Source organism: Sinocyclocheilus anshuiensis, unplaced genomic scaffold (assembly GCF_001515605.1).
Source record: "Sinocyclocheilus anshuiensis isolate Anshui unplaced genomic scaffold, SAMN03320099.WGS_v1.1 scaffold285, whole genome shotgun sequence".
Classification (NCBI taxonomy): Eukaryota; Metazoa; Chordata; class Actinopteri; order Cypriniformes; family Cyprinidae; genus Sinocyclocheilus; species Sinocyclocheilus anshuiensis.
This window is the reverse complement of record NW_015539825.1, coordinates 110,099-130,549: the sequence shown is the minus strand read 5'-3', so window position 1 is coordinate 130,549 and position 20,451 is coordinate 110,099. Positions and strand designations below refer to the sequence as shown.

At 39.6% G+C, this 20,451-nt stretch overlaps 1 protein-coding gene across 1 annotated transcript in view; it reads right to left on the bottom strand.

Annotated features, from left to right (window-relative positions):
- Window positions 1-10,360, bottom strand: part of LOC107684209 (solute carrier organic anion transporter family member 2B1-like) — a 17,095-nt gene extending 6,735 nt beyond the window's left edge. The window contains exons 1-11 of the mRNA XM_016480421.1: window positions 10,287-10,360; window positions 9,466-9,571; window positions 8,044-8,082; window positions 7,647-7,809; window positions 7,345-7,563; window positions 7,134-7,232; window positions 5,388-5,518; window positions 4,550-4,655; window positions 3,158-3,322; window positions 2,397-2,586; window positions 1,594-1,732 (exon numbers count right to left, since the gene is read on the bottom strand). Of these exons, the coding sequence (XP_016335907.1) occupies window positions 1,594-1,732; window positions 2,397-2,586; window positions 3,158-3,322; window positions 4,550-4,655; window positions 5,388-5,518; window positions 7,134-7,232; window positions 7,345-7,563; window positions 7,647-7,809; window positions 8,044-8,082; window positions 9,466-9,543 (1,329 nt within the window). The 5' untranslated portion in view covers window positions 9,544-9,571; window positions 10,287-10,360. The remainder of the gene's footprint in view (window positions 1-1,593; window positions 1,733-2,396; window positions 2,587-3,157; window positions 3,323-4,549; window positions 4,656-5,387; window positions 5,519-7,133; window positions 7,233-7,344; window positions 7,564-7,646; window positions 7,810-8,043; window positions 8,083-9,465; window positions 9,572-10,286) is intronic.
- Window positions 10,361-20,451: the final 10,091 nt, after the last annotated feature.

Sequence of the window (20,451 nt, the reverse complement as noted above, 5' to 3'; positions counted from 1 at the left end):
GTCTATTTACATTTAGTTAAAAGTGGCTGTAAATCATCAGCTCCATTGGCGCAGATGGATAAGCGCGTGCCATTGGCTTTTTGACGCGATCGACCCAGGTTCGATTTCGGAAACCTATGGGTGACGTCATGGACACTACGTCCATGTTTTTATACAGTCTATGGTTCGATCCCACCTTTTGCCGAACTTTTTTTTCCTCCCTTTTGAAATCTCGTATCACGGAACTTTACTTAAGTATACTTACTAAAATAAACTTGAAGTATACTACTTTTCGGTAAGGGACTGCTCAGGAAGATAACTTTGTTTGTTTTGAAAGCAATTAAAAGGATAAGGCATGCAGGAAGTGTTCTGATTTTTTTTTTTTTTATGTGGCCAAAGTAGGCCATGAAACTGTAAGCAAAAGTAAGCAAAAACAAAAATATCTATCCAAAACACATATGCATACAGCCACACACACAAGTTTGCAGATAGAAAATGCTCTGTAAAAAGAATTGGCATGCTCTACTTTCACTTGCAACAGCAGTTGGTATGCACTTAAAACAAGTAATGGTCTTGGCACTTTGAGCTATTGGTTGTTTTAACTTGTCTAAATGTGTAAGTGTTTGCAGGTCTGTGAGTGTGTTTATTCAAACTACTATTAAGCCATTTGTGTAAATTAAGTTTTTGTGGTTAAATTTGTTTTATTCAGTAGTTTATAGAAGTGGGTCTATTTTAGGAACATTGCCATTAATACATTTCTGAAAAATGAATAGAATTTCCCAAGGTGAAATTCCCTAAGGTGTACAACTCCATATATATTCACTTCTAAATGTATTACATCACTCTTTTTGAACATTTCAAACCTAAATAGTTCCTCTTTATCCTTAACCCTCTTATTCTGGTTGTCATTTACTCTCATAATGATACATGTGGTTGTCCTTGTCAGTGGCATGTATCATTTTCTCTTCCACAAGCCTCTTTGATTAATGGCATCTGTGATTACAAGTAATGATGTTCTGATTTTACCCTAAACATTTCTAAACTCTGAGGGACAAGAGAAGTTCGGTCATCTGGTCATCATTTACTCACCCTCATGTCATTCTAAACTCATCTGACTTACTTTCCTCCGTGGAACACAAATGCAGCAAAAGTCAGTGGGGTCAAAAACAACACTGGACCCAATTGACTTTTAATGTATTGTATGTGATGTAAAATGCTGAATGCTTAGACATTTCTCATATATATATGAAGAGTTCAGATGCAAAAGCCTCTAAGTGCCGTCTGAAGTTTTCATCTAAAATTAGCATTTTTATAAGGGACCCTATGTGTAGATTCAGTAATTTTACTCTAATGGCAATATATAGATGCTTTTTTATATATACAGTTTGGAATGACATGGATAAATGACAAAATATTCTTTGTTTTAGGTGAACTATCCCATTAAACATTCACTGAGTTCAGGAATTAATTACTTTTCTTAATCATTCACATAAAATCCTTTAAGTTAGTTAAAGCCAAGCACTGTTCTTACAGAACTCCCAGTATCAGCCTCCCTTTTTGTGTCATTAACAAAATACCATACAGATCCAGTAACAGAATTTAAAGATAGCTTACCAAAACTTTATCTTTATTGGGTATTTTTGTCTTACATCCTGCATGACAGGGAGAGCGGAACTCCACTCCATCAGAGCCACATACAGGGTTGAAGGCTTCATCAGAACAAGAACATGCATTGCTACACTGGTGAGAGGATCTGGAGATAAAAGGAAGCAAAATAAAGGCAAAGCCTAATAAAAAATAACAGGGTGCCTTGCTGCAGGATATTAAACATTTGAAGAGCATTATCATTTGCATATGAAGAGAATTTAAAATAAACATTACTGGTCTAAAACCCTTGAGGAATGTAGGAGAAAATGAAAGTGCAAATTTCTGCCTGCAATGAAAATGTGGTTTATATGCAAAACTTTGTAATGGAAAACAGCTGTCAGAGGGTTTACACAGAACAAGGCGCTGTTGATACAAGTTTTAACTGGAATAATGGGCTGAATTACTGAATGAACCGCTAATCAACACTATCTATTTATTCATACCTACATGTAAACAGAAAATATATCTTTTTTTTTTTTTTTGTAATACCTTTTCAGAGAAAAAAAATATTGCTCAATAGAATTCATGTATTAACTCTTAGTATCACTCTTTTTTTTTACTGCATTTCCTTAGGAGAAATAAAAACAGAAATAGATAATTTGTAATATACAGTAAAATCATAAAAAAATAAATGTTGATATATATAGAACTCACTTGTGATTTCTCCCTCCTACAGGCTTTCCGGTCAGATTCATTTTTGGCCAAATATGTATTATTCAGCATAGAAAATGTACAATATTTAAAGCATTTAAACACCAAACGCAACTCACATATTATAGTTGATGCCAGAAACTTTTTGAGTGGGGCAGCCAATGAAGAGAAGTGGAATTGCAAACATAATACTAACGAAAACCGCCACCGTACACATCGCTGCTGAGGACCTGACAGTCAGTCCCAACTTGCGTAGTATAACCCCTCCAGCCATTATACCTAACATGGCTGAAGGAATATTTAAGCCACCTGTGAACATACAGACAGACAAACAAAGCAAACAGGTACAAAAGATGTGTAGCATTTTCTTAATTAAAAAAAAAAATAAAATAGAATAAAATAAATCAAAAATAAAATAAAAAATGCGTTAGAGAATGTAATAATATTTGTTTTATAATAATATTTAAATATTATAATAATATTTATAATAATATTTAATATTTAAAGGCTTGTCTAACAGTTTGGGTGGATCACTGGGATCGTACCGGTTGAAAACCCCTGCACTACATTCCTTTATTAATCCCACTGAACAATAAATAACGAAAGATGTAACACTCAGACAAAAAGCTTCAGTCTTCCCTAGCTTATTTCTCAGGACTTTGTCTTTGAATCAGAATTTGTTATAGTGACATATTGTATTGTGTGTGGATTAGCAGCGGTAAAAGTTTTGAATGACTAATTTGTACCTTTGAACAATAAGATATGATTTCACTGGCCACAAACACACAGCACATATTGTTATGGCTTTGGTGGAGCAAAAGGTTTTCTTCTTAAATGATCACCTCAAGAAGGGCATGGTTGATTTCCTTCAATAACTCACCCATCATCAAATTAGAAAAGGAAACAGTCTGTGCAAACTGCCTCTCAATGAATTTGCCCATAAAAGTGGCCAGTCCCGCAACCATGGCAGCAAGATTCACCTGAGCCAACACTACCAACAAATAAATTGGGTTCCTCAGAGTCCTCATTACAATTTTGGGGAAACCTGAGGAAAGATAAAAGACACCAAACAATATGTAAGACTCTGAAGAACATTTTTTACATTATAGCACAAAAAAAAGAATATTCAAGAAGGACAAGAACATTATATTTTAACAGATTAATGGATCCAAGAATCTTTAGACCCAGGGATTTTTACATTAAACATCAAGAACCAAAGACGTATCATTCATCTTAAAAAAAAAAAATCAAACACTGAAATGTATTAATAGTACCAGAAATGTTGATATTAGGCATATTATGCAGGTTCCAAAATATTGTAGAGTTTGATTGATAAACAACTTTCAACAACAAAACATATGGAAAGGATTATTTTTTTCTGCTGTGTGCAGCCCACCCATTAAGGAAAATGTGCTAAGTTCATGAAATTCAACTGTTGCAGGAACAGAACATTTGAATTACAAATTTGTAGTTAAGAAAAACGAAGAGATTGAGTCATTATTTGGCTTCTAATCAGGCATCTGGTTCTGACTAAGTAGGTCAGATTGCGCAGCATAAAGTTTCTATGCTAAATTTTGAATGAGCAGCATTACGATCACAAAAGGGGATTCTTTTGAATCTGGATGTGGTACTTTCATTATAATCTCAGCGTAGTATGCCCTAACAAATACAGTAATGCCATTAGGTTCTAAAGTAGGTCATAGACCTGCATCTTTCTACCTAACCACCCATAATCCAGTTTGACCAGATGTTGAATGCAATGAGATTTTGTTTGTGCAATTTATTTTTAGTTAATTACACCAGATTGATGTATGACACCTAAACTTGGAAACCTTTCTTGTATTTAAAGGAATAAAACAGTCATTGTACTTAAAGGAATAGTTTCACCCAAAAATTTAAATCCATAACATTACCAGTGTAAAATAACATTCTCCAGTGTAAAAGTCATCCCGTCTGAATCAGGAGATAAATATGCACAGATCAAGCACAGTTTACTTGGATCTGTTTATTTGATGGACTGGAGTCATGTGGATTACTTGTGGATTATTGTGATGTTTTAATCAACTGTTTGAACTCTCATTCTGATGGCACCCATTCTAGGACCTATTGGTGAGCAAGTGATGTTAAATTTCTCCAAATTCAGATGAAGAAACAACTCATTTACATCTTGGATGTACTTGAAGTACATTTTCTTTTTTTTCTTCTTTTTTTTGGGTCAACTATTCCTTTAATTTGTTATTAAAATCACTGATGGGTAAAAAGGCAAACACACTTTTTAGGAACTCAGTGAGAGACACCTCTTCCATCATGTCAGTTTTGGGCTTCTTGTCCTCCATCATTTTTTCTGTGGATGGCTCCACAGGGGCCTCTATGATTTCCTGAAAAGATTGAAATCTACATTTATTGTTGAAAAAACACAGTATGCTCAAAATCAGAGTACAAAAATCTGTGAAATATGAGGTAGAGAGGTACATATCGCAAACTGGTTGTCAATGCCATTAATCATTCCTCTGGGACAGCCTGATAGAGTCCTTGGCAACTGACTATTAATTAATTAACCAAAGAGTATATGTTGAAGCTTCAGTTAGAAATAATGTTACAACATTTAAACTCAATTTTAATTCTTTAAACTAAAACATTAGCACCAATAATACAAGCTTACACCAGCAAACCCTCTTACCCTGTTTGTTCTAAATCTTTACAAGGCAAGATTCACATGAATTATGTTTTTATACCCACATTTTTAATTATGAGATTAAGCATCTTCCAATATCTGATTCACATTTACAGAACACAAATATTTAGTGCAAAAACATGTATGGACGCAAATTCATGCAAGGTTAACCTGTTATTTAATCAAGTTGAGCAAGAGGGGGAAGAACAGGCTGAGACACGCTCCTCTGGGACTCATGTTTCTTTCCGTGTTTTTTGTTTTTATAAACTTGTTCTGTGAGACCCAAGCGTACTTCAGGAACAATGCCAAAATTGTAAATGTGAGCACAAATACTCACATTCAACTATTTTACATCAAACTCTTCATCACTGATTAGTCAAAATGTACAAAATAATTTTCTGAATCAAAAACGCCACAGATGATATTTGTGATGTACCTCTCTAGACATCTTCCTAGGAAAAAACAGGTATGGCAAAGAAGTCAAGAGAAGGAGGGTGGCAGCTATCAGGAATCCCAACCACCAAGCTCCAACCCATCTGGGGTCATCATTGTTCAAATCTATATATTCTGAGAAGTATAACAGCATGTTCATCATACAACTCCTCTCATACATCATACAGTACATCATCATACATGAGAGGCATAAAGCCAAACTTACTAAAAGTTCCTGTCTGTGTTTGATACATCAAGCAATGTTGCTAAACATGCTGAATCTTGAGATTAACTCTTCTTTTTAAAGGGGTCATATGATGCAATTTAAATTTTTCCTTTCTCTTTGAAGTGTTACAAGCTCTTGGTGCATAAAGAAGATCTGTAAAGTTGCAAAGACTAAAGTCTCAAATCAAAAGAGATATTCTTTATAAAAGTCTACGTCACGATGTGGGAAGATTTGCATAATGCCGCCCAAATGTTCACGCAAAGAAAGAAGGCGTAACTTTTATTCTCGCTGTAGTATTGTTGCAGCCACCATGTCGTGAAGATGCGTGTGTGTTTGTGTTCTGTGTGTTTCGTTGTGAAAGCGAAACTACTTTGTTTGGCCTTCCAAAAGAGGATGATATCCGCTTCGTCATGCCTAGAGCTGATCCGTGCTGGTCGCTGAGGAAATACATCAACTTCGCACTGTGGAACACCGGATCGGCTTTCACCGTGGACGAAGCGGAGTCCAGCCCGGGGTCGTCACATGTGGTTGCCGCGATCCCGCCGGCCGCGCCGTTCTCAAGCCCGCCGCCGCTCACTCTAGGCCGCCAGCCTCTGCTCACTCTAGCCCGCCGTGTGTTTCGTTGTGAAAGCGAAACTACTTTGTTTGGTCTTCCAAAAGAGGACACAACTAGAAATCAGTGGTTAAGTTGTATTTACAACAGTGTTCCAGAACAGTTCAAACCAAATATTCAGATGTGTGCAGCGCATTTTATGGAGGACTGTTTCCTGATCCTGGAAGAGTAGACTACAATGCCGGCTGTTCTGACTCACAGACTGTAAGTACGTTTTCATTTAAAGGATTTGCCACTGATGATTCAAATGCGAGTTTTGAGCAGTGTAGAGTAGCGCTTGTTGTTCGTCATTTCTCCGATCACAAATGCAGACATGGTTTTATGTTTGCGCGGCGCGATGCAACGCAACGTGTAAAAAGACAGTATAAGTCATTATAATCCGTAATTATGTCCCCACTGGATGCAACAAATGCCTCGTTTATATTGGGTTTTAATGTTTTTGTATCGTCTCTCCGGTCGGGACACAGCATCACAGTATGGTAAGGGGCGTAACATTTCCGTCACACGCTTGAGGTATTCGGCCAATCACAACACACTGGATAGCAGGCCAATCACAGCACACCTCGCTTTTCAGACCGATGAGCTTTGTAAAAATTGATGCATTTCAGAAAGGTGGGCATAGAGGAGAAACAATAATGTACAGTATTTTGTAAAATAATGTTTTTTGAACCTTAAACCGCATAAACATTTCATTACACCAAATACACAAAATAATATTCTTTTTAGCAACATCATATGACCCCTTTAAAATCAGTTTAGCCTGTCAAAATGCACTTGTCTAAACATGATTAGTACAATTGCTAAAGTATTTATTTACATTGGACTCTAATGTTGTTTAAGCTCAGTAAAGTGTATAAATTCACTTTACATTTACGGAGGAGTAGACATGGCATATCAGACATAGGACCTACTGGAATACATCTTGTCAACGTCAACATAGAAACGAAGCAGGACAGATGACATCATGTAACCAAATGCAGGCCCAATTACTGTAATTGCGAAAAGTATGCCTGTAGAAAAAGATAAAGGTTGATTATTTCTTAAATTAACCACTGTATTATGAGAATCAAACCACTGTATATGGAAATCAATGATCAAACAAAACTCAATACTTATTCAAACCTAGGTAGAAGGGAGAATTCCTCTTTTCTGCATAATCATCTATGTAGGAAATCCCAAAAGGTTGTATGGGGACACCGCCAATGCCCAGCAGTAACTGGCCCAGTAGAAGTATCGGATACACTCCGAGGTGAGAATCATTTTTTTCTTGATCACATGTCTGATTAGATTCTTCCTCAGGGTTCAGTGATTGGCAAAGACCTGAACTATTGTCTTTGGTGTCTGTGCAATAAATACATATACAGTAGGTTATTTCATCTGTTATGTACTTGTAAAAAAAACAAAACAAAACAGTCCTCACTTACTGCTATTGAAGTCTGTATAAATGTACTTCTCACTAATGAAGTGAGGTAGGGCTATAAGGAACACCCCCACACTTGCAATCATCGCTCCTATTCCAATACATCTCGGTCGATGCACTCGGCTCCCAAAGAAACTCACAAACACGATAAGAACTGTGTTCCCCACCTTTGTTTAACAACAAAAGACTTACATGCATGAACATATATAATAGGCAAAAAGTTGTCCTTGCTGATGCAGTAACAAATTAATATTTAGACTTTGTGCCTGAATTTGTACTTTAATCATGAAATGATTGCTAACCAGCTGCTAACAACTGCCAAAAACAACTGTGTTTTTCCTTCAGGCGATTCGTGACATCCTGTCATCACCATTCATATAAAGTTATCATATTATCCTTGCCTCATTAAAGGCTGCTAGCAGTCCTGATTTCTGACTTGATCAACACACACACAAACACACACACACACACACACACACACACACACACACACACACACACACAAAAGCGCTAAAATTGTAAACACATTCTGTAAATATGCATGGGGGAAAAAGCCAAAAACAACAAACATTCAGTAGGCAAAAAAAATCAATGGAGGTTAGTATTGTTATTTATTGTAAAGATGTTTCATATTTATCTGTTAATTGGTTATAAATGTTCTGGCCAAGCCAAGTTGTGTCCTAGAAAAGTCAATTTCTATGGCTGTATGTTCAGGCCAAGCCAAGTTGTGTCCTAGCAAAGTCAAGGTCTTTGGTTGTACAGCAATTTCAGAGCATAAAAACAACAAACAAAAACAATATAAGGATGTGCAGTGAATACAAGGAAATTACAATTATGCAGGAAATTGTCAGGCCCAATCTGTGGAGACTAATAACACCAGGGAACTTAACTTGGTTACACTCTCAAAAATACAGATGCATTTCAACAATAACAGGTTCTTAAAAGAAGCTTCCATTGATAAACTTAAATATTAGATAAATGCTTAGATAAGTTTAAAGAAATTATTATAGTGTTTATGTTAATTTTTAAAAACTCCATAAACAAACTGAACATGAACCTTGACTGACAAATCATGTCACACTGCAGGCAGAGACCCAGCTTCATGTGAATTGTATATATTGTCACAATAAACTAGATTAATGTGTTCTGTTAGTTGTTCTGTGTTGTTTTCACAATACCCTTGTGGAAAAGAGGTGTGCTTAATTGTTTTGAATGTGTGTTTGTATTTTACTTCAAATCTTAAAAGTAAGAATAAAAAATAAATAAATAGATAAATAAAAATAAACTGTTCTTGCAAATAATAATACCTAAATAAATGCCACTTAAGCGTAATTAAAGAAAATACACGTTCATGACTCTGTTTTCTAACACAATTAAGTATGCTTTTAAAAAGTACACTTTGTAATAATTTCAAATTAAAAGTTGTACCTTCAAGAACATGTTTTAATCTTTTGTCGTGCTTTAACAAAGTACAGTATTTTGATGTGTTGACATACTAAACATACTAAATTACACGCTAACATACTAAAGCACATGTAAAGCACTTGATTTGATTGTAATTTAAACTCTAGTGCGTTTTTCAATTAAATTTAAAGCTAATAAATTTTAAATGTACTAAATTGCATCTTCATCATTACAAATTATTCATTACAAAACATTACATGCAATTCACTCTCTCTCTCTCTTGCATATTAAATCGCTTATGGAATATTTTTGCCTGATTTGACTTTTTCCTAATGTGGGGAAAGTTGTGTCACTGGACACCTTTATTTGAGAGGTCATATTTCTATGGATATAATTAGGGGTAATATTTGGAATCTTACCTTGATATTGTTAAAGAGACCCATTGATCTGCGAGGTCTCGATGTCTGTGGATTTCCCTGGACTTCAATAGCTGTCATTTCGTGTTACCACAAGATGCAACACATTCTTGGAAAAAATAAAGTCATAGCAATTAATAGTATCTTGCCTTTTCTTAGCAAAACAAATAACTTCCCTTTTTATCTCGCTTTTTAATTTTAATCTAGAAATGTTCAAACTGCAATCAGTTGCATGCTGTTTACTGCATGCTTTTTAAAACATACAGGAAATGCTGGTGTTTTTCAGCTTAAATAGCATGATACTTTTATATATTAACATATAGTTGTTAAGGATGCTTTTATGATGACATATGTTTCAGGTTTAGTTCCCAGATGTTTCTTAGGAACTAGGAAAGAAGTTAAACTTACGTCACTATTGAGCAAGACTTTACTCCAAAGGGACCTTTGTCCTTCCAGTTAGTGATTTGTGTTGATTTTGATTCAGTTCTTTCAAATGTTTGAAATCAACACCAAAATAGAAGTATTGAGGAGAGTGTGCCCAGTATCATCCATACATTTTCTATTATAGAGGCTACTCAGTATAAGAATATTTGAACTGAGATAAAATTTTACTTTTTAAAGAACACATTAATTTCTACTTTTTAAGTATTAAAGCACATATAATGTATATTTTGAATACATCCTCAACATTTATGTCCACATCTTGATTAGTATAGCAATTAATTAATAAAACTACATTTATTTCACAATTATGCCACATTCCAATTAGCATGCCCAAGCGGTTTGAGCAACTTGAGTTTATGAATTAACAGAAATGTACTTACAGCTTGCTGAGACTGATGAGTTGGAGAAAGTCTACTTTCACTTTCAGGAAGTTAGGTACAATTTAAGAAGTTGGTTGAGCTGGGCGGGCTTTCAGGATTGTGCAATCTCAGCTAGTATTTGGAGGTCATTTCATGTGGAGTTTGTAAAAATAAATAAAGAAAGAGAGAGAGAGAGAAAGAAAGAAAGAAAGAAAGAAAGAAAGAAAGAAAGAAAGAAAGAAAGAAAGAAAGAAAGGATTAGAAATGTTAATCTCAATCACTGATTGAGGCCAAGATCTGACTGACACTGTTTGCAAAATGATACATTTTTAATTGGCAGCATGGTTAACACTGTTTGCAAAATGATGCATTTCTCATAACAATGGTTAATACGAAATGGTTAATATTAAATACAATAGGAAAGAAACAATAGACGGCACAAAATGTCCTATCAGGAAAACGTTTGGAATAAACAGTTTGAAATTTCAAAACTGACCAACAGATGGAGACAAAGTACAGTGGTAAAACCACACTCTCTGTATATGACAACTCATTCACAAGAAAAAACATGCTGGAAAAGTGTGGTGTTAGATTTTAGATGATATTTAGATTCTATTCTGATATTGGTGGAAAGCCTGGAAACAAATGAGAAAATTTGCTGTAGATCAGGGCCCGTATTTATCAAGCCTCTGAGAATTACTCTCAAGAATGCTGCTAAGAATTGACTTAAATATATTGAAAAAAATATTGGCTCAAAGCTGCACTTAAAAGTTAGTTATCAAGCATCTCATTCGTAATTTAAGCAAAGTGTAGGACTAAATCTTAAGTGTCAGTCTTAGAGTTGATTCACGACACTTTGCTGTGCCACAAACTGGATTTTGAATGATGAAATACGCATGGACCAATCACTGAATAGATTTCCTTATTTAAAGGTCCCATATTGTCAAAACTTAAATTTCCTGTTTTTTTTCACGATAACTGAGGTCTAGGGGCTATTTAACTACCATATAAGTTTCAAAACAGTCAGTCCACAGTAAAATGCACACAGCCTGCATAAAGTAGCTGTGATTTTTCACAAACCGTTGTGACTTCCGTAAAAAGTTGACGTCAGAACTACACAGTCACCGCCTTCAGTCACCACCCCGAGCACCGCCCACCGTCCCACTCTCCTTTTGCCAAACCCCCAGACAACATCGCGTCCATGCCATTGCTGAGCAACGGCAACACGGAAACATGTCGAAAAGGTTAACTTTAACCACGAAACCAGATCGGCCGACCTGTAACTTTACACTCTCACTCAAAGGATGGATGATCTGACAGGATTGTTACTATGAGGTGGATCACATCTAACGTGTATAGTAAAGACAAACTTACCGTGTCTATCTAGTCATGATGAAGATGTATATACATTTCAATTTCAGCAGGCAACTATTTTTACAGCTACATTATTGTTCCAGCAACAATTAATCACAACAATGTATATACAATTGCAAATGATTATATATAAATCGTCAGTTTGTTGTTTTACACACATGCACACAGACATTATTTCATACACGACATAGTGGTGAGATGCAAGAAACATAGACATATGGCAAGAAATCTGTAGACGCGCCCATAACAACAAAAGACAATACTTTAATGAACCTTTTCTGATAAGAAGTGTGCGCTGCAAACGCGAGCATTTTTGACGATCGTTTCTGTCCAGTCTGCTCGTTTTATCGCGTTTAACCACAGCTGTCGTTTTTTGTCTGGCAGTGGCAGCAGATATGCGATCAAATTTCTAATTTGAGGCTGTATTACGTTGATTCTGGCACCCAACATCACAACAAGATAGTGATGTTTCGTTCGTGAACGAATCGTTCTTTTGAACGAATCTTTTAGGTGAACGAATCGTTCTCGTTCACGTCATCCATTGACTCATATTTCTCGTTCACTGAAATTCCTCCCTCCAGAGCAGCGCGGCGCTATTGGCAGCGCATGCACAGATCAGTGAACCGGGTAGCTCTGTAGACTGTTTCATCCTGTCAAAGAATGACTAAACCTCGAGCCAATAGCCTTTGAGTTTGAGATGTGACAGAGCATGTGATTTGTTGAATGTAGTGAATGAATACGCCCTTCACTGAATGAGTTTATTTTGAGTCTGAACGAGATCGAGAGATCTTCTCATTCGTGAACGAGTTGAATGAACTGGTACATCTCGTTCGTGAACGAGTTGAATGAACTGGTAGATCTCGTTTGTGAATGAAATGACCGAACTGGTACATGTCATTTGTGAACGAGTTGAATGAACTGCTACTCGTTCGCGAATGCAATGACTGAACTGGTACATATCTCGTTCATGAACGAAATTAATGAGAGTGTACCTGGTCAGTCGGCCATTTAGCATGGTTATAGGCTGCCTGCATGTTAGCAAGTAGCCCTGCAGTTTTTTGTAAAACAATAGTTTTCTGTAAAATACAATTATAATTGTTTTTATCCTATAATACATTTTTGTCTAATTATTATGTTTTTTTGTTCATTTGTTTAAAAATCGCATTTTAAATTGCAAATCACAATTTTAACCAGAAAAAAATCACAATTAGATTTTCCCCCAAATCGTGTGGCACAATTGCCACGTATACTCAATACTCAGAAATATGATTAAAAACCATGCTGTGCATTGTAAATAACAATGTTTTATACTTTAAGCAATTGTAAGTAGTAAAACAACACAAACGGGGCAAAATTGCATTTTAAGTTTAGAAGCATTTCGAGCCTCCCCCTCCCTTGCCTCACTTTGGTCCAAATGCCTGCTTTCGTCTTTTACATCACCTACACACACACACACAAGTCTGGTGAGAGAGAACAAAGCCAATAGTTGAGGAAGTCCAGTAAGTAAGGCTGTCAAGGCTAATTTCTTCACTTAAACATCGGATGAAGTAATTAGTTTCTGTTTAATACAGATGATGCCAATGTATTTTTCGATAAATCCGCTATGTTAGCAATAATAACGTTACCTACTTGAGGGAAATGGTTGCCAGGTTTTCATAACAAAACCCGCCCAATTGCTACTCAAAACTAACCGCGTTTCGAGGGGTCCCCCGGTAAAAATCGCGTTCTGGGGCCTAAAATACACATTATTGGGGTTGCTTCACTGTTCAGACCAATTCTTAGGGGAATATTTTCACCCCTACTCTCTCCTGGCTTTAAGGCCTGTGGGAACGAGCTCCAGGTGTGCCAGTCATCCCGCACAGGTGGCGGTAGTTTGTGATTTGTGTAGGAGCGGCGTTTCCAGGGCGACGCTGATCTGGAACTGGGATACTCGCCACATTCCCCCCCCCAGGCGTCGACCTGGTCCTCCGGGGAAGGACGCAACTTGTTGCGGGGGTATTGGGGGGGGGTTGCCTGTTGTTACCTGTCAGACCTGCCCATCCAACCCAGCCCCGGGAGAGCCCATCAGCCTTTCCGTGGTCGGCCCCGGCCCCAACTTTTTGCGGGGGTATTAGGGGGGGGGGTTGCCTGTTGTTGCCTGTCAGACCTGCCCATCCAACCCATCCCCGGGAGAGCCCATCAGCATTTCCGTGGTCGGCCCCGGCCCGATGCTGTACCTGGAAGTGGAAGTCCTGGAGCGCCAGGAACCCCCAGGTCACTCGGGCGTTCGTGTCTTTGGCTTTGGACATCCACTGTAACGGAGCGTGGTCGGTGACCAGGGTGAACCGGCGGCCCCATAGGTAGTATCTCAGCTCCTGGACTGCCCACTTTATGGCCAGGGCCTCCTTCTCGACCGTGGCGTACCTGGTCTCCGCGGGGGAGAGCTTCCTACTGATGTACACCACGGGGTGCTCCTCTTCATCCCGGAGCTGAGAGAGTACTGCTCCCAAGCCCTGGCCGGAGGCGTCGGTATATAGTGTGAAGGGGCAGCTGAAGTCCGGTGCGTGCAGAACCAGTGAGGACGTTAGGGCCCTCTTCAGCGTTTGGAAAGCTTCCTCCGCCTCCGGAGTCCAGACGATCGCCTCGGGCTGCCCCTTCCTGGTGAGGTCTGACAGGGGGCTGGCAATAGAGGAGAAATTGGGGATAAAACACCGGTAGTAGCGCGCCAACCCCAGAAATGCACGTACCTGTGTCTTGTTACTGGGCTGAGGGAACTTTTTTACCGCCTCAACTTTTTTTCTTGAGGCATGATGAGCCCTCGGCCAATCTTGTATCCCAGGTACTTGGCTTCCGTAAGGCCTAGGTGACATTTCCTGAGCTTTGGGTCAAGGGCACCTGCCAATAGCCTTTGGTAAGGTCTAAAGTGCTAATGTACCGGGCTTTGCCTAGCCGGTCGAGGAGCTCGTCCACTCGGGGCATGGGATATCCGTCGAAGGCAGAGACTTCGTTGAGCTTTCGGAAGTCATTACAGAAGCGGAGGGTGTTGTCCGGCTTTGGTACCAGGACAATCGGGCTGGCCCAGGGGCTACGGGAAGGCTCAATGACCCCTAGTTGAAGCATCTTCTTTATCTCTTCCTCTATCGCCGGCCGACGAGCTTCTGGTATCCGGTAGGGCCGCTGCCGCACTACGACTCCCGGCGGGGTGCGGACCTCGTGTTCCAAGACCGTTGTTTTCCCCGGGGTCTCCCTGAACACATCCTTGAACTGACCGACCAGGGCCTCGAGGTCTGTTTTCTGGGTCCCAGACAGCTGCGGGTCCATGTTGACAACCGGGGCCTGAGATTGGGCCAGGGCGGCAACAGCAGTTACGCAAGCGGTCATCCTTGCGCTGTTCCCGGCCAAAGGACCCGCCAGCCGCGATCTGTTGAAACACATCGAGATATACAGCAGGAACATTAGCAGTGTTTGACTCACCCTCCCTCGCGCTGTCTGACACGAGTAAAACGGGCCTTCGGGTGGCCGGTCCCCGACGCTTCCTCCGTTGCCGATCTTGACCAGGGCCGGCCGGTTTCCTGGGGGAGACAAGCAGCTGCTCGAACCCTGGCCAGTCTCGTCCCAACAGCAGTGGATCCGGAAGATCACGCACAATGCCCACCTGGTGCTGGGGGGTTGGTGGGCATTGGTTCGTCGACGTGGTCGGGGACCGCCCGCCTGCTGACTGTGCGCTGCGTCCCTTCGAGCGGACGCCGCTCCATCACCCTCCAGGGCGCCAGGGCCGCTCTCTCTCCGGCGTCGCGGGCGTTAGTTGCCTCGGCCAACTCCACGGCCTCGACGAGCTCCACAATGTCCAGAGGGTTCCTCATACTGACCGGGCGCCTCAACGGGCGGGGCAGGGCCCGCAACAGCCGATCCCGTACGACCCTCTCGGCCACCTTGTTGGCGGACGGCGAATCCGCGAGCAGCCAGAGATGGGCCAAGCGCGCGAGCTGGGCGGCTTGGGCTCGTACCGTCTTCCGCTCGTCATAAACCCACTGGTGAAACTGGTGTGCTGCACACAGGGGAGACAGGCCCACCCGGGTGAGGATCTCGGCCTTGAGCTCGTCGTAACTCTCATTTCGGGGAGCCTGGAGGGAGTAATAGGCGCGCTGGGCTTCCCCCGTGAGAAAGGGGGCGATGATCCGGGCCCATTCCTCTTTCACCCACCCCTCTCGGGTCACGATGACTTCAAAGGTATGGAGGTAGGCTTCGACATCATCCTGCTCGGACAGTCGGACGAGATGCTGGTGGGCTTTGCTGGCCACCTCCGGGAGGGGCACGCGGCCCGCCACGCTGGCCTGTAAGTGTTCGACAACCCGGTCAGTATATTCTTGTCGAGCTGCCAAGCGTTCCGTGAACTGCTGCTGGCGCGCCGAGAGCTCGGTAAGATGTCGGATGATCTCTTCCATTTCCCGGGAGAGAGAGCGGTACTCCTAGAATGATCACACAAAACAACCTGGCGTTAGCGATCTATGTCTCAATTCACCTTCATGCCTGCATTCTCCACCATATGTCGCGGGGTGAATGAGACCACAGACACAGAACTGGCAAAAAGTTGCTCATGCAGGGCTGCTGGTCACTCGTCCAGAGGGTCGTCGGTCTCTGCACAGGAGGAGAAGAAACAAAAACAGACATTAGTTTCCGCCTGGAGCTCCTCTTCCACCTTCCCCCGTGTGCGCCTTCTCTCCTGGCTTTAAGGCCTGTGGGAACGAGCTCCAGGTGTGCCAGTCATCCCGCACAGGTGGCGGTAGTTTGTGATTTGTGTAGGAGCGGCGTTTCCAGGGCGACGCTAATCTGGAACCGGGATACTCGCCACAATATATATATATATTTAAAAATGGTCGGTCTGGTATATGTGGCAGAAGTTTGCCTATTTAAACATGAAGCTGGTTATCTTAAATTAGCATAAAGACTAGGTAGGAAGAAGATGGAGAAGAAAAAAATATCACAATATCTTTATGTGGTTAAACAGTCATTTCAGAAAGTATTCAGACCACTCTTTCACTTTTTGCAGACTTTATTATGTTGTAGATTTAATTTTAAACTAATCCAATTTTACAGTTTAAAAATGTCAACAAAAAAAAAAGAAGAAAAAAAGTTAAAATAGAGGAGGCACACTAATTGTATTGGTCTGGGATCCCTGCCGATTATTATTATTTTTATTATTATTATTATTTGCTTAACCACTCTAAAATGGCTTTTTGGTTGCTTTTAGTCAGAAAACGACATACATACAGCAAGATAATATAATTTCACTTACCTGGCCTATCACTTGAAGCAAACATCCATCCCTTCTTAAAAGTCTGTGTTAAAAGAGAGCTGCCTGTTGCTCCATTTAATTAAGCCGACTGCTGTAGCCTATATCCAGCTTAGGCTGTTTTCCCTAAATTTGTATATATACTGTTTGAATGACAGCTTGGTAAATCTGTTAGTGATCAAATATTCAATATCGCTACTCATCATAAGTACTTGGTACATTATCAGCGCAGCGGCAGACGTTCAAACTAATATCACGTAATTTACGTCTCTATGATGATTGGTTGATATCAGAAGGGAGGCTAGCCTCCCTTGCAAGGGTTATTTTCTTAACACTCCTCAGCGCTGAAAGTGAACACTCGATGCTGATTGGCTAATTTTTTTTTACCAACGGAGGCACGAGAGCTCAGCGCTCTCCCGGCCTCCCCCTACCCTTCTCTATCATTAACGGTTGCAATTACATCAGCAGATTCGGCACATTCGCGATAGAAAAGCGGCGCTTTGACGTTAAGGTATTACAACTGTGAAATTACAAACAAAAAATACACATTCTGAGACATGAACTGAAATGATTTGTGAATTTTATTAACATTAAATCGTCCTCCTCCCATTTTCACCTCAAAATTATGGGGAAGCTGTGCCTCCCCTGCCTCCCCCGATGAGCCGCCACTGCTCTTTGGCAAGTATCACAGCCTGTGAAACGGTACAGTTTACAACTATTTGAGTAATAGAGTATTCAAAATGTAATATGTAAAATGTCAGTAAAATTAATATTAATTTTAGCCCTACTTGACCACTCACAAAATTAATCTTAATATATTATGTCCTAGCCACACCTGATTTCAAAACCCTAAAAGAAACAATATATTTACACATCTAAATATAACATTCAATTACTTACATGGCACAGGTGAACTCTTTTCAGATGATCTTGACAAATCTGACAAAAAATATGAAAAAGCAATCACAAAAAGATTAAAAGAAGTATAGCAGGAAGGCACATTACACTATTCACATATGTTGTTTAATTAAATAATAAAAGTTCACTAACCAACTACAAAATACATTAACAGAATGGATGATGCTACACTGTAAAATAAATAAATAAATAAATACATACATAAAAACTGCTGCATGGCATATATTTAATACCTAAATACAAATATTGAGAAATTGTTTGACAGTCAGCTGAAAAAATATACTTACAAAGCCAAAGACACTCAGTGCTGTGGAACCTTTGGGATGAAGCAGATACTGACACAAAAACAAAGGGGAGAAAAAGAGAAAGCATCACTCAATATGAGTTACTTACAACAATCGGATGACAATCTGAAAAAGAAAGAAAGAAAAAAATAATAAATATTTTCATTATTGAAAATAATTATAATTTTACTTAAATTATTATTTTTTCTTCCCTGGTGTATACACAGGCCTAAATGTTTTACTTTTATTGTAAGCCTTTGTTATTAACAAGCAGAATTATTATTATTATTATCACATAGGGATAGGTTGGCTTGTCTCTCGCTCGCTCTCTTACACGTTGAGAGAGAGTGCGCGTTCAGTGTGCGTCAGTGTCGCGCGCTCTCTCTCAGATAAATCTGTGAGACAATATAAGCAAAATCCATTTGAGGTCAGCCTAAAAATGAATAGAAATATTAATTAAAATAGTAATTAAATAAATAACATTGACAGAGAGAAGGCTTGACAACACTAAAGCATTTTGTTTTAAAAACTAATCTTGTAATTTTGGAATTCAGCCTAATTAATTGATTGTGTGTGTAAATGTTTAACCCCTATTGTGGGGACCAAATATTCACACAAGGAGTAAAACCTGATTTTTTTTAAACATTTTTGGGACTGACACTTATGGCCCATAGTCGGGCTGAATATGGCTAAATGTGCCGTTTCTCAGCCAGAATCGGGCCAGATCAGCAGATCCAAAGCCTAGCCAAATCTGGCAACCATTACTGGGCCAGAGCTGGCTCACTTCTGGCGAGCCACTGCCAGCACACAGCCGAGTGAGCCAACACTCAGCCACATTCGGCCCGATTCCGCTGGCTACCTTTGTCCCAATAAGGTGGCATCCATTTAATAATTTAAATTAAAATTTACACTCAATAAGTTATTATTGTATACTGTTTTATAATGTATTACAATGCTGATGTGCAGATAATTGCCACTATTGGCAATAAGTAATTAGCAGAATATCCTGCTATTTTAATATAGCATAAATAGCTATTTTCACTAAGTGTAAATAACATCTATCGCTAAGAAAATATGCTACCATAAGCGAGAATAAAAGTTATGCCTTCTTTCTTTGCGTGAACATTTGGGCGGCGTTATGCAAATCTTCCCAGATAGTGACGGTAATTAACGGTGCTGAAGAGGGGGCCGTAGAAAATAAAGATGGAAAGACTCGTTTATGTGAACAGTAGGCTTTAGATGTGGTACATTTAAATGACAGTCCATACATTTTATACTTATGTACAGTACACAATAAATACTTTACCTCAGAAAAGCTCTGCCAAGCGATGTTCGCTCAATCAAAAGGGAGTCCGGCTGTGCACGTGATTTGATGGACCGCAGCTTATATAACCTCGGCCCGATTCCGCTGGCTACCTTTGTCCCAATAAGGTGGCATCCATTTAATAATTTAAATTAAAATTTACACTCAATAAGTTATTATTGTATACTGTTTTATAATGTATTACAATGCTGATGTGCAGATAATTGCCACTATTGGCAATAAGTAATTAGCAGAATATCCTGCTATTTTAATATAGCATAAATAGCTATTTTCACTAAGTGTAAATAACATCTATCGCTAAGAAAATATGCTACCATACACCCCTGCGCGAATTGTGTCCCCTTCAAAAATTGCTCTTGAGAAATTTTATGTTTATTGTCCCCCCCTACTGTTAGACGAAATTTACGCCCATGATCACAACCTTAATTTAGGGTTGAGCCGGTAGACGATAGTATCGTGTATTGACGATAGTCAGAAAGATCGCCTGTTGCTGATTTCTTTGACGACAGCAAGACGATTATTATTATTATTATTATCCGTCAAAAATATAGGCGCCTATCTGTAGTGATGCAGCGCAGAGAGCCGCTTCAGAAACTTGCCGCGGCGCGGATGGTGAGTAGCCGTGATCAGCTCCGGTGGTCGTATCGGAGCCGTAACGCACTGCAGATGTGTGCAGTGTAAATAAGGGTTAAGAGATTTATTCATGATACAGTGTAGGTAGCTTCACTGATTATAACGGGAGTGTTTTTAAAGAGCATATAATACTCGCGCTAGACTGAAGTCAGTTATGATGTTTTTTGGTAATGTAAATATTCTTTGCTCGTTTCTGTTTGAATAACTGAGGAAATGTAACTGTTTTATTAACTGCTCGTCTTCAAACATTTCAAGAACATTCTTCCTCTCCTGAACGATTCGCGCACGTCTCTGTCTCAGCGCCATCACAAACCCCTACTGGCAACTCCTAACCACTTGAGAGACCTCTCGAGCTGTCTTAAATAACTGGGAGAGTAAGAG